General features: G+C 38.7%; 1 protein-coding gene across 2 annotated transcripts; it reads right to left on the bottom strand.

Annotated features, from left to right (window-relative positions):
- Positions 1 to 26: 26 nt before the first annotated feature.
- Positions 27 to 14,307, bottom strand: LOC117574608 (synaptic vesicle glycoprotein 2B). 2 transcript variants are annotated; one of them, XM_034258899.2, is made up of 4 exons: positions 14,080 to 14,307; positions 4,354 to 4,572; positions 2,899 to 3,643; positions 27 to 1,498 (listed from the first exon to the last, which is right to left on the bottom strand). In XM_034258899.2, exons 2-4 carry the CDS (start codon positions 4,388 to 4,390, stop codon positions 355 to 357), a joined length of 1,926 nt encoding a protein of 641 aa, XP_034114790.1. In that variant the 5' UTR covers positions 4,391 to 4,572; positions 14,080 to 14,307; the 3' UTR covers positions 27 to 354. The 2 variants fall into 2 exon arrangements, with proteins under 2 accessions (XP_034114790.1, XP_034115564.1); XM_034259673.2 differs by lacking the exon at positions 14,080 to 14,307 and adding an exon at positions 7,634 to 8,044.
- Positions 14,308 to 15,260: the final 953 nt, after the last annotated feature.

Here is a 15,260-nt window from a genome sequence, read left to right as displayed (position 1 = left end):
AACATCCGTATAATGTCGAGCACACTATACATATATTTCTTTTTCATTTTTTTTTGTTTTTAGTTTTTTTTTTTTTTGTTGTAAATACATACGTACAAAACAATACGAGTTCCCGCCCCCAAAATGGCGGGGTGCTGCAAAAGGAGTTAAAGCGGTGGTTGTTGGTGACGGGGGGAAAGGTGGAGTTGGATGGCTGGAAGGTTGTTTGAATGGGGCGGGTTAAGTTCTGTGTGCGGTTTTTGATATCATACTATTGCAAAATGTTGTTGTTGTTAATCGGTTATTAATCTGGGGCTATTGGGCTGTGCTATTGTTATCGATAGTTATCGATAGTATTAGTGAATCGTTTGTTGCTTAATTGAGCTCCTTTCGCGTCGTATTGGGCAGCAAGAGGCACATTAGACCGCCGCCAATTAACAGTCCAGAGACTATGAACGTCGGCACCGGGCAGAAATGATCCAAGAGCTGGGCAATCACAATGTTGCCAATGATGCCACCCAAACGGGCGGCCACCATCGAGATGGCCACACCGGTGGCACGCAACTTCGTGGGGAATACTTCGGTGATGAGGCAATCAAGTGCGGCATTTGCCGCCGAGATCGCGCCACTGAATACGGCCGATACCAAGAGATTCTGCAACGAGCTGCGCACCAAATACATGAGCGCCGAGCAAATGCCAGCCGTCATTGTGCCGGCAATCAGGAAGAATCGTCGTCCCAACATATCCATGCCAAGGATGGCAAACAGATTCGCTGGCAGGGCGGAGGCAAGCGTGATCAGTGATTCCATGAACACAGACGATGGGATATCGGAGTTGCATGTGCCATTATCGACCTTGGACTTGCTCAGCGTGACAACGTACTCGGTGACGCCGCAAATGTCAGCCTCCTGATTGGGATGACCCTTCTCGTACTCCTCATAGCGATTGAACACCTCTGGGAACCACATCATCAGACCATAGTAGCCAATGTGGAATGTAAAGTTGATGGTGATCGAGACAAGTGTGAATCTCAAGATGGGCGATTTGAACAGATCGCGACTGTGGTCGACCATTCCACTGATCATGCGATGGTATTTGCCCTTGAATCCCTGGGCGCTTTCAGTGTTCAGTTTCTCATCGACCTCCAGATCATAGACCATATATTCTTCGGGCTTCTTTTTCGTGTTCGTCACAAAGATGCCCCGAAAGATGGCCAATGCCTTGTCCTTTTTGCCGCGAGTCAACAGGAATTTGGGTGATTCGGGCAAATAGAAGAGCAGGAAGCCAACCAGAAACGATGGGAACGAGCAGACCAGCAAAAATATACGCCACGAGTTATATGTGAAGTATTGTGAGATGAAACCAATTTTCGTGGGAATGATCAGCCAGGCCAAACCGGCCACAAACAGGTTACCAAAGGTCCAGAAGGCAGCCATGAAGCTAAGCATGGAGCCACGTTTCGCTTTCGGCTGGAATTCGGCGAAATACGACCAGATGACAGGACCACTGCCGCCCAGCCTGCAAAACAAAAACGAAAACAAGAAAACAATAAATTATTAGTTAGTTATTCAAATGAATCATTTCAATTTAACGGTCGAATGCGACAGCTGTCTGCTATGACACGGCGGCCCACGCAAGTGAAAGCTGCATGCTACGCACTGCAAGCAGCATGTATACACTTCACCTTGCAGTGTCGCAGCAATCAGCTGCTGTATGTGTGCAATCCGGTACAAAACGTGACGAGTCATGGCCAGATTAATGTTGTTGTGTAAAATTCGTACGACCAGCGCCAATTCGCATAAATAATTAGCAAACGATTGGCAAAACTAAACTGAAACTTGAACCCCGCCGTCATACTACAGAGGGGCGAAAGTTTTGCGTTGTGACGAGGTGTCGAGAGCGAAGCGAAGAAGGCTGTGAGTCAGCTTGAAGAGGCCAAGGCAACGGCAAAGGAAGGCAATATAAACAGCAAAGGTAATGTGATTTTCCCTCATTGTGTGTTTATAGACTCATTTCAGATATTTTCGGGCCAATTCGCACGAGGCAAAGACCAAAACGATATTAATAATAATAATAAAATAATAATATATGCATGTTTGCTTGATGGAACAACTGGCCAGAAACGCTTAATTAGCATAAAAAGTCACGAATATTGTGGCTCAAATATTTTTGTTGTTATTTATAACAAAGTTAATTGAATTAACACCTCGGCCCCCGTATTCGTATTACCTCTGATGTTGTTGTTGTTGTTGTTGATGCTCATGTGTCACTCGATCAACACAGTGAACAACAGATGCACAAGAAAATTGGGATGTTCGTTTGGTATTTCTATAATTTTTGTTATTTTGTTATTTTTGGTTTTTTATAGACTGGTTTTGGGTATAACCAGGCATTGCAAAATATGACCTAGACCGTCAATTCCCACACGTGGGTGTAGTATTTCTAACCCCTAAACTTTGCAGCGCAATTAACGTTGTTGGTAAACAATTTGAATGTTTTGAGGGGATTTTTTGTTTGATATTCCGAATTGCATTTAATTTGAATGTGCCAACGTACAATGGAGTGTGAACGAAAGCTAAGTGCTACAACACTGCTGAAAGCTTCACTAATTGCAAAGAGTGATTGAAATTTATGCAGAGCAGGAATTATGTAGCTAATTTCTTTTGAACTGTACTTTCATATTAAGATTATTATACTTCCGAAAGTCAGTCAGCTTTATAGATATGTATGTATAGTATATAGAATCTATATTATAGAAAGCTAAGTGCTACAACACTGCTGAATGCTTCACTAATTTCAAAGAGCGATTCAAATTATTGCAGAGCAGAAATTATTGATTTTAAGTTACGAGTATTATATTTTCGAAAGTCAGTCAGTTTTATAGATACGATTAATATATAGATATGTTTGGTACTTACGCTGCGCCATTGAGAAAACGAAAGAGCATAAAGTAGCCATAAGTTTGCGAAAACGACGAGGCAACAATGCAGAACGCGTTCATAAACGAGATGACAATGAGGATCTTTTTGCGACCAAAACTGTCGGCAATGCTGCCCCAGAAATAGGCGCCAACCATCATGCCAATGAAGATGATCGAGTTGAGCCATCCTTTCGTTTCCGTGTTCAAGCCCAAATCACATTGTGCCGATGGCAAGATGAATGACATCGAGATGACATCCATTTCCTCCGATGTGCTGACCAGGCCACAAATGGCCAGCAGTATATAATGGAATTTGCCATATTCGCACAGCTCGATGGCCCGCTCAAAGTTGGCGACTATGGGACGGGTCGGTGGTGGCAACGGTGTCTTGCTGCGACGACGCTTATGATCAGCGGCCGCATCATCGGAGCCATCACCGCCGCCTCCTCCGCCGCCAGAGGCGACACGTTCTACGTCCTGCTTGCCATTTTGATTGAACTCGGGCTCGTAGCCGCGATTGTCAGCTGCAAATTGATATTCGGGCTGCTTGGCGCTTGGGGTGCCCAATGAATACGGTTGGATGATCGCCCGATTATCAATATGCTGCGGCGTTGCCGAATTGCCAGAGTTGCCTATCGAACCGGTTAGGCTTGCTGAATGGTTGGGATTGCTTGCTGCGTTGCCCGCGTTGGCCGCGTTGTTCTGATTGTAGTTTGGTTGTAGGCCAGCTTCTACATTATAGGCTACAAGTAAGCACAAGCAAACACACACACGTTGTTGTGTACATTAATACAAAATTTAATTTCAAGCACATTACAACACTTATTATAGAGTAGAAATCAGGGATTTCGCTTAAAAATATGTTTGAGAGGGTCTTTGATAAGCACAGGTTGAAGTCCTTGCTATGGTTTGTGTCTTAAATTAACTCATCGAAGAAAAGCTTAAATAACGTTAAAATATGTTTGAGAGATTCTTTGATAAGCACTGGTTGAAGTCCTTGCTATAGTTTGTGTCTTAAATTAACTCATCGATGAAATACACAATAAAGGCTAATGTAACGTAAAAATTTGATTGAGATGGTCTTAAATAAGCACAGGTTGAAGTACTTGCTATGGTTTTGTGTCTTAAATGAACTCATCGAAGAAATACAGAATAAAGGCTTAATTAACGTAAAAATATGTTTGAGATGGTCTTAAATAAGCACTGGTTGAAGTATTTGCTATAGCTTGGGTCTTAAATGAACTCATCAAAGAAATACACATTGTAAGCTACACTAACAAACTAGTTGTAATTAAAGGGATCATTTTAAATATATATGTCATTTTAAAACAATGCATCGATCGTATGTAATTTTGTATAAAATTTACAACCTCTTAACATTTATTATTGGCTCTGTGCATTAATAGTTGAGTGAGTGATAAATTACTTTTATATTTAAGAAGCAAATACTTACATTCGCTTTTACTTTTTGCAGAATCACCTTCTACCATTCTATAGTTCAAGTTTTGGTTTGGTTTTTGTGCGCGTAGCAAAAAAAAATATATATGAAAATTCAAAGAGACTTTGGTTCGGGTTTTTGGTCCGGTTCGTTAACTGTTCTTTGACTTTGCCAAGCTCGATTGCTTAGTAAAGTACAGTTATGCTGTTGGCTTTGCTTTGGCCTTTGAGTGATCTGCAAATAAACGAAAAACAAAATAAAATACATTAAAAACAATATTCAACATAAATAAACTCTAAAGAAAAGCATAAAATGAATAACGTAAACATTTCGCACTCGAGTCGGAAATGTGCGAGAACTTCAAGTGCGCTCTTTGCTCTCTCAGTTAGCGACAATGTAGAATGATGAGCAATCGATGATTGGGGAGGAGGAGAAGGAGGAGGAGGATGCGAGGAGCGATGCATCAATAGCGATCGACCCCACGCTCAATCGACAGATCGTTCAATTGGGCGTCTAAATTAATGGCCCATTAAAGTGTAATTGAAGAAAATGAATAAATGGAATACGAATACAAATGCATACGTAATGTGTGTGTGTGTATACGGACGACGACAATGATGATCGACGCCTGAATGCGACCACAGAGAGAGAGAGAGAGAGAAAGAGAGAGACGTCTAATTGACGGCACAAACAAGCCCCAAAATGTACGCCCTAATTGTTTAATAAAAAATTATGCCCAAAAATAGACGAGCAGCAAATTAACCAAATGCCGAAGGCGTGCAAAAAAATAAATACATGAGAATGTGAATTAGAATTAGAATGAAAATGAATTCGATGTATTCAACTGGACTGTTCAACTATTGAAATTAAATTGGTAATTGTCGCAACGTTGCGTATTTCAAAAGCAATTCTCGAAATTAAAAACCCAACACAGCACAACACAGCAGCAAATGGCCTGATAATCGCTGGCTGTTAAATCTCGCCACTTAACAGCAGCCTGTTAATATGCTGTTAAATGAAAGTCTGGCTGCTGCAATTGATGCGTCGCGTTGCCAAGGCAACTTATATTTGAGTTTCACATTTGAATCATAAAATGTAAGTAATACTATTTGTCAACTTATTTGAGTATCACATTTGGATTATAAAACGCGTAAGTAATATGATTTATAAACATTGCTGGTCGGGTTTGTTTGATATGTTTATTTATGTACTATTGGCGTCTGTTAGCTAACAGAGCTGCTGTTAATTAACAGCGGCAGCCATGTCGATTGTTATTTCTACTATTTCTACTATTTTCATTTGCATTTGATTTCGGTTGGTCGATTTCGACTTCGACTTCGATTTCGATTTCCGTTTTATCGTGTGACAGCGAGCATTGCTCACTGACTGACTGAGTGACTGACTGACTGACTGACAGTTGCGTGACTTGTCAGTAATTTTCTGTCTGTTTGCCTTTTGTTGTTGCCGATCGACGCCATTGTTGTTGTTCTAATTTATGATTTATTGCGCGCGCGCACACACAAACACGTTCGCAATCTTTCACTTTATTTATTTATTTATTGAAAGAACAGAACGCGGCACAGCGCAGAATAGAACAACAATAACAACAAGAATAACAACAACAACAATATTAACAATTATGTGCATCAAATCGCTTTACATTGAACCTGCCAAGATAACAAACAGCGCTCGCATGTGAAATGAAGGAGAACAGGAACCGTAACCAAATCCAAAACCGAATTCAAAACGAGCTTTCAAAACAGAACGAGAGAGAGGGAGAGAGAGAGAGTGTGTGTTTAACAGCGAGAGCGAGAGCGAGCGAAGTGAGGGAAGAACGTACAAAATGTAAACTAATTATGTATGTATTTTATTCAATTTGAGTTTCAATTTCTATTTCAATTTCAATTTCAATTGCAATTGCGTTTGTCGATTGCGAATGAATGAATGCATATGGTTTTTCAATATGCACACGTTCCCTTTCAATCCACATCTACATAATCATTAACGCTAATTGCCGCGATACAATGCAACAACTTAATAAACCGATTAACATCTCTCGCTCCGAGTATCTGCTAATGCCCGATGCTTATCTACAATCTGTTCAAACGGTTTGACCTCCGCCTACGCTTTACACGCTTCCGCAAATCTTTCACCCTTCACCATGCTCGCTCACTCGGTTTATCTGTCCGTCCGTCTGTCTGTCCGTCCGTCTATTAACCTTGGTTTGGCGCACGTGATATGGGTCAAGTTGGGGCAACGATGGCAATTTCTAGCAGTGAATGGCAATTTCTAAGCATCTAGAACGTATTGCCATCTGATTATCGTACGGATATGAAATGTGCATTCAACAAAGAAAGCATAAATCATCGACGCGGGGGCATAGAGAGGGGAGGGGGGAGGCGAGAGCAATGTGCAAAATATGGAAATGATATGAGATTCCAGTTTCTGTTTTATTTATTTATGATCTAGCAATCTAGCTAGTCTGATCGTTGCAATAACGCAATTCAATCGTAAGTATAATCAATCTGAGACTCTCGGATTCGAATTATCTTCAATGTCGCATTGGGGAGCTGAATGGTTCGGGTCGGTTTCTCTGTCCCATAAAGGGGGAATCTAAACCTCTTTATATGGCGTAGCATGTAGCATGTTTTTTTTTTTTTTTTGTTCAATTTTGTTCATTTTCATTTTCATTTTTGCTATTGTTTTTGTTTTCGCAATTTGTTTGCATATCTCTAACTAATTAGCACTTGAACAGAAAACAAAAAAAAAAAAAACAAGTCGAGGCGCTACAAGTATGAATCAAACACTTTTCAGATCTCTTCGATTTCTTGCAAGATGAAACGAGAGAGAAGATTTTGCAGTCTACAATATAAAAATAGAGATTACATATTTACTTATGCAATTTGGACGTGTAATTCCCTGTGTAAAATGCTGTCAAGCCATGGGAAACTCTATTACAACATGCATGCTATTCGAATTTGTAACAGTCGCCAGAAGAAATTCAATTTTTGCAATACATATTGCTAACCAATTACCACAATGTTTACAAAAGTCTTTCTTGTCCTGCAGAACTTTCGACACTCTAACTGTAAAGATCGTTAAACCAATAAAAATATTTTGAGAGGCTTCTTCTCATTAAATGGAGAAATTGCTGCGCGTTTATCGGGTTGTTGTCACCCAACCTAAGTACGGTAATATATCAACGTAATAGCAAATTGTTTATTATTTTTTTGTTGTAGCTCGACACTTTTTTAAACTTTATTGCCTTCAGCTTATTCATAGATTTATTGTTTACCTGCTGTGCGATGAAGTTCTTGTTTTCTTATAAAACGTTTTTATTTTTCCGCATGAAACTTAAATGTATTCGTATTTAATTTCCTTCGTTTCTGTTTCACTTGCTATCACTTGAGTTTTATTTTGTTGTTTGTATGTATGTATAACGTTAAACTAAATGATTATATTTGTTATTTATAATTATTGCACTCTTTGTTGAGTGTTTGTCAGCTGTGCAGAAATTGTTTGTTATTATTATTATCGATGTTTGCAATTCTTTTAAAAGTTCTTGCTTTGGTTGTTGTTGTTGTTGGTGCTGGATTTACTGTCAGCTTGAATTTGACTGGCGACCACATTAATAACTTTCAACTTGTTGCCGTCGGCTGGCTTCACAAAACGCATTTGCGCCAAACTCCAACTCAAACTCCGAATCAAAACAAAAATAATTAACTGATAAACGCGTTTGCAAAATTCGTTTTTATTATTTGTTTTGTTTTTTCGTATTATTCTTGTTTTTTTTTTTTTTTTTGCGTATGTTTTGTTTGGTTAACGGGAGCGATCTCGTTAAGCGTTCGAACGCGTCAAACAGTGGAAAGTATCTGAGACGCGCTACGCGCGCGCTTTTAAATACAAGCTGCCATACAACAAAAAATCTGAGCCGGGAGCGAGTGCGAAGTAAGCATCAATATCAGAAGCAACAACACCAACAACAACAACACCAATACATCAACAAGAGCAGCAGCAGCTGTTACGACGCGCTGCGACAGCGAAACGAAATGGCAATGGAACACGAGCGACGCTTAACTCACTGCTGATAAGCGCCGCTGTTGTTTTACTTGTTGTTGTTGTTGTTGCTGTTTGGTTGTTGATCATCGTTGACCGATTGGACGCTGCAGTCGCTTTTGCCATATCGTTGCCTAGTTATGTGAGGTGCGATATCGTGATATTGCAGCTGCAAAAAAAGCCATCTTATGTTGCGCAGTGTTGCCAAACTTCATAAAGTACTGAGAAGCTCTTACGTTCTTCCTTAAAGCGTATCGTTTAACAGAGTATTGAAATTATGATATCGTGATATTGCAATGTTATGTTGCGCAGTATTGTTAAACTTCATTAAATACTAAAAAGTTTTTACACTCTGTCTCAGACTAGGATATGCGTGTTTCGTTTCGAAATCGCGATATCTTGATATCAGTACGAAATGTAAGCTTGTGTAAGGTTGTTAAACTTCGTAAAAGTGTGACGACTTTTGACGTTTTGTTGTGCAATGTTGCCAAACTTCATACAAGTGTGACGTCTTTCTGCGCTCTTGTTGAGTGCGTAATGGAATACAACGATATCATGATGCTGCCCTTCAAAAGCAATCATACTATATGCAGTGCAATGTTGCCAAAGTTCACTGTTTATGATCTATGCAATATTATAAGCTATGTGTGTTCTTTTGGAAATAACAATGTCGTAACATAACAGAAAAAACTTCAAACTTTCTTTTTTACAAATATATGCTATAACATAGTAGATTAGAATTTATTATTTTTACAACATTTTGCAATGTTGCCAAACTTCTGAGCAGCTGCTCTTGATTTCGATTCGATGATCATTAATAGACAACGTATAAACGCTGTAAATGGACAGCTGCTTAATTAATATTCGAAGAGTGAGCGAGCGTATAAGATTTGTAATGCAAGTGAATTTCATAGATAACAACAATAATACTATGGGGAGAGTACTCGCACTCGTATTCCAAATGGGCGGTTCAATTGGATGCTGTTGCAACTGTACCACACACACAAACATACATAGATTTTGCATTCTTTTGTTTACGATATTGTTATTGCTATTATTATTATATGGCTCTGATTCTGATTCTGACTCTGACTCTTTCCGGGATACGTTGAGACAACAAACAGCACAGCTTTGATAAGCAAAGTGTCTTCCCGAGAGAATTGTTATTGAAGCTGCTGAAGAGAGAAAGAGAGAGAGAGAGAGAGGAAAGTGTGGGGAAGAGGCGGAATGATCTTGACGCTTCATTTGCTACAAAATGTCACAGAACTCAGAAGTGAAGTATGTACATGTGAAATGAAATTCTATTGACAATTGATGACAGATTGCACAATGAGTGAACAGAGAGAGACAGAGAGAAAAAGAGTGAGAGTGAGAAAGAGAATTCCCCCCAAAGAGTCCCGCATTTCGTTAAGGGAATTTAAGCAATTAACGACTTGAGTGATCAAAGAATAAGTGTATCTAGTATGAAAAGGCATTATTATACATACTGTTGATGGCATTATTATTATTATTAATATTATATGTGAGTGCACAAATACAAACACATATTGAAATTGTCTATGGTATATACAATGAATATATATATAGAGCGATTATTGATACACTTTTAATCGATGCTACACTGAGCTCGTGTGCTTATACCATGTGACTCAGTGCAAGTCTCTCCGGGGAGAACTTGGAACTCGCACATCGACGCCAGATGATACTTGGAACTGGGCATGAGCCCTGAGCAGCTCCCTCCCAGGCGGCGAGGCGACTTAATTACAAGTCCCTCGATAAAGTTGTTTTTCTCTCTCTTTCATTCATTTCTGTTGCAGCTGTTTTTCTTGTTGCTGTTATTTCCTAATTGTTGCCACTCAATTAAGACAGAATTTTATTCGAAATTTGTGTATTTTTTAATACCCTATAAGTGGGTGTTATGCCACTGGCCTTTAAAGTAGTAAATATTATATATACATACATATATAATTTATTTATATGTTACTTTGATAAGGCTGATGTGCTCAGTCGTCGCTATGTCTGTGACTATATAAAGACAGAATACTACGCACAGCCTTAAACAACATGTAGTAAAAACTAGTTGAAGCTGCTAGAATCAGAATCTTAAATGCTGGATTGAACTGCTAAAATAAATATTTGATAAAGCAAACAATGAAAATCATGTTTTAGATATTACAAGAAGATTTCGAATAGTTGCTTGCGAACATTAAATTTAAGTTCAAAAATGTAACGCTAGTTAACGATCTAACTACATTCGAGTGAAAAATCGATATATCACGTAAATTTCCCAATTGTGATCCCAGGGTATTAGATTTTTTGCGCTGTTTGCAAGCGATTGGAAAGTAACAAAAATAATAATTTGTGAGTCAACGCACAGTGCACAGCTGTGTGTTTTTTGTTTTCATAATTTGTTTTTATTTTTTGTGTTTTTTTTTTTTCGAAAATTTGACACATCGAATAACGTTCTCCACATCCATGTGACGTCAATTCGAGAGATGAAAATATTCTCCTTCCCCGATTTAATAGCCACGCGTGTTCTTCTTCTAGTTCAAAACTTTTTTGGGTTCGTTATCGTATGAATATGTAGTATATTTTTATGGCATAAAGATTTATGTAGAGCATTTCGAAATATTGAAAATTCGAATTTGAACGAAGAGAAATATATGTTATATAATACAGACATACATATATGTTATAAGAACACTCACTTTACTAAATAGATGTACACACATATCGCAGACATTGTGCTTTATTTGGGAACGTGCTTGGCACTTATGAAGAAACGTTTAACTCGATCCACACAACAGAACAGAGATGAAGAAAAGCGAAAAGCTTTGTTTCACGAGTCCGTCGTTTACATAATGCAACCGATTCTCGACTCGTAACGATATCGATTCAAAGACGTGTCGTCTCTTCAATTTAACACAATGTGAACGAACAACGCTGTTACTTTTGCTGCTGCTGTTATGCGGGCATAATTAAATTAATTACTGTTTCAAATGCTTAGAAATGGTAGCAAAAAAAAAAAAAAAAAAAAACAGAGAAAGAATTAACAAAAAAAAATAAAGGAACAAACTACAATTGTCTAGCGACTGTCAACGTTGAACACAAACATTTTTTTTTTTTTTTTTGTTTATAATTATTCCAGTTGTCGCTGCGTTTTGTTTTGTTACTCGCTGCCTGATTGACAATGTAATTATGAAAATGGCATCAAGAACAAAAGAACAAAACAAATCAACAGGTAAGAATTTTGTGTACACGATTGAAAGATCGCACAGTTGAATACTCTCTAATTTTAGGTCGAAAATGCAGCTCAACAAGTGAAGTTTTTTACTGCTAATTAACGATTTTGTAACGCGTCAATTTCAGCGCATAAAATTCATTAACTAAAACTTAAAGGTTTGGTCTACAAGTTGTGAGCAACAAACTTTGTTTGAGTAGCAAAACAAAAGTCAAAGATTGCAGCTAAAATTTCTATCCTGAATTTCTTAAGCAGTTAAGCTTTTGGTTGCAGTCCTCGCTGTGGTTGTTGTCCAAGCTAAACGATCGCCTTGAGGGCGCTGCGTCTCGACTCTCTGTTGTTGTTGTCGATTGTGCATTTGCGTGTGTGTGTGTGTGTGTGTTTTGTGTTTTTTGGGGCGTTTTTTTAATGCAGCGACGCGCACATCAAAAAAGTTGAAAATCCCATAACAAAATCGCAGAATAACAATAATCTGTAAACAATAACAGCAATGCTCGAAAAATATACACTCTACAATCTGTATCTGCAGCTGTATATTTTGTATCTTTTGTTGCTGTTGCTATTGCTACTGAATAATTCAATTGCGAGCGCATAAACATTGTTCACCGCTAACTCGTTCAAATCGGTTTGCGTTAGTTCTTCTTTTTTGTTTTTTTGCCTAGGCCAACCGACTCTCAATTGAGCCACGCCCCTGAAAAAACTGGGGGCTGCTTGTGTTTTTGTTTTTGGGCGCCACCTAAAACGCCCTTTTCATCTTTTGATGTGCTCCCAACACATTTTTCTTCTTTCGTTGCGTTTCGTTTTGTTTCGTTTGGTTTCGTTTTCGTTTTCTGCGCAAACATTTCAATTAATTGAACAATTAATTGAAAACAATGTGTGAAACGAAAACAAAATTCAAGCTAAACGGCTAACAAAATGCTCAAAAATTGTGTGTAAACGGAAAAACGAATCGAAAACGAAAACGAATCGAGATCAAAATTCAAATTGAAATTAAAGTGTGGAAGGGGTGAATTCGAATTGAGAATTGTGAATTGGGAATTGCAATTGAAATCGAGTAAACAACATCGAGCAACAACAACAACAATAACAATATTGTATTTTCATCATTGATTGAGCAATAATATTTCTTCTTTTGTTGGCTGTCCAAAAGTTCCAAGTAAATAAATGCATGAGTAATGCTCATTGTGAAATATATTGAGCATTATTCAGATTGACACTTGCCTAACGACCCTGACTCAACACAGCAGCAACAATGTAAGTGGGAGGGAGAGCTATATATAAACATATTGATGATTAACTTTACTGATCACTAAACACCGATCAACGATCACATGATCTACAAGATCTCAAAGCTTTCGTAAGATGTGAAAACATTGCTGGGTTTTCAGTTCTTAGCAACTTAATTAACATTTTGTTCTAAGAAGATTTCTCCGAAAAGTCAAATAGGATCTCAACTGATCACGACTGATCTTATTTTAAAGGAGCAAAATAACAGCCTCAAAGATCCCGACTGATGTCGCTTTAAAAGAGACAAAATAACAACCTCAAAGATGGCTCTGAAAAACTTTTTATTAATTCAGTTAGATAGACTACTTTTAAACATGATTTTAAAGTCAACTTGAAGAGATTTCAGTTCATTAAATGGTTTTTCAATCTTTTATAAGAAATCTGGAGAATAGATCCTTTAATGAGCATTTAAGAAATAGTCTGACAGAGATATGCAAAAATGAAAATTACTTCCAGTGCCTTAAAAAGTTGGTCAATTGATCACTTTTGTAACTTATCATTTTTGATTATTTCGTAGAATTATTTTAAAAGGACTCGAGTATCCAGGCGTTACTTTGCAGATTACATCTTAAGTGTGGCACTGAAAACTTTTGCACTTTTTGAAGATCTTGCACCTCAATTTATGAAATTATTTGTTAAGAATTCATCGAGGATCCTCACAAGATCATATTTTGGAATAAAAGTTCCTTGATGTTTTTGTTTGTTTTTTCTTTAAATACATTTTCACTGAGCTTGAGTCGGGCGATCACTTGAAAGTCTATAACATTGTGCTATCGATCATCGACAGAGTTCAACATTATTCTATGTTTTGTTTTCTTTGTTTTGTGTTTACTTGTTGCCGCTTTCGTTTTTTTTTTTTCACTTATGTCGCATATTTTAGCGACAATTTATTTTGGGTATAATTAATTTATCATGCATTATGCATTGTTTTGTGCTTACGCTTCGCTAAAGAAGGATGTCAACAAAAGAAATGCAAAGGCAAAAAAAAAAAAGAGAACCGAATTCGAAAAAAAAAAATTCAGAATTTCGCGCAAATTTGTGTGTGTATCCTTTATCCTGATGGACTTGGGTGTGTGTGTGTGTGTGTGTAACATATGTGTGTGGAGGATGTTGATGAGCAAGGATCTTTAGTGATCCTTGTTGTTGTGTGTACGCACCTACTGCTTGTGTCTCGATCTTGTTGTCGATTTCGCAAATTTATGGCTCTTTCTGCCTTCCGGACCTGGTTGAATGTGTAGCACGTGAACGGTACTCAGCGAGGGTTAACGGTACACGATATATATGAATATATATTTAGTTTGTTGTTTTGCAATCAGTTCAAATCTCGGATCACTAGATGGAGAGCTCCACGCAGCTCCAAAAGCGATTGGACAATGCGTTCAGTTTGGCGCCGGGGCAACGTTTTTATAATCGGCTGGCGGCCTCCCTTGACCAGAGACCAATGTCTCTTGGCTTTCCTCTCTCACTCACACGCTCACTCTTTCTCTCTTTCTCTATGTCTTACTCTCTCGCTGTCGTCTGTCCGTATCTTCTTCAGCGTCGTCGAGTCCATGTTTGCTTGCTGTCATCGCGTCTCTTTGTTTTGCTCTGCTCACTTGCCAATCTCTCTATCTCTCACCCTCTCTCTCTCTCTCCCACACACACACACACCCGTACAGCTGTTGCCTTTAGCCTCAGAAACGTTCTATTGACGTTATCTCGGGATCGGGCCGAGCGTCGTCTTCGTCTTCGTTTGCGTCTTCGTTTACTCTCGGAAGCTGCGACGTCTGATGCTTATCACTGGCGACTGTGGCTTGTGCTTATCTCTCCTCTTTGCCCAGAAATATGTAGCGCAAACGCAACACATACTACAAAGTGGTAAAAGCAACACAACTGACAACAGACAACAGACAGCAAAAAAAGTCAACGTCGTCGCAATGGAAAGGGAGAAGGGCAGAGAAGGGAAAGGGAAAGGCAACTCGCGTTGGTTGCGCGTCAACAATATCCAGCCGTAACACAGAAATAGCTCTATATATGTTTTTCAAAAATATATCACACATGTATGTATGTACGTAGATATATCTGTGCCTTTGCCTGTCTCGGACGATATTTGCGTGCTGATAGCTGCTGTTCATGACCAACAACAACAGCAGAAACAACGACAACCCACCCACCACATGCCACACACACTCCCACCACCAGCCTCCGCCTGTCTATCCATTCGATTGTCCGCCCTCTGTCTTCTGTCTTCTGCCTTCGGTCGTCTTCTGCCTCCATCAGCCATCGAGGCGTGCAGCGGCAAAAGATCTGCGTAATTGTCGACGTTTTTTCTTCACAGCAAGTGACAAATTCTAACTAA

This window comes from Drosophila albomicans, chromosome X (assembly GCF_009650485.2).
Source record: "Drosophila albomicans strain 15112-1751.03 chromosome X, ASM965048v2, whole genome shotgun sequence".
In the NCBI taxonomy this organism is placed as follows: Eukaryota; Metazoa; Arthropoda; class Insecta; order Diptera; family Drosophilidae; genus Drosophila; species Drosophila albomicans.
Note: the sequence above shows the minus strand (reverse complement) of the source record. Positions and strands in the feature narration are given on the sequence as shown.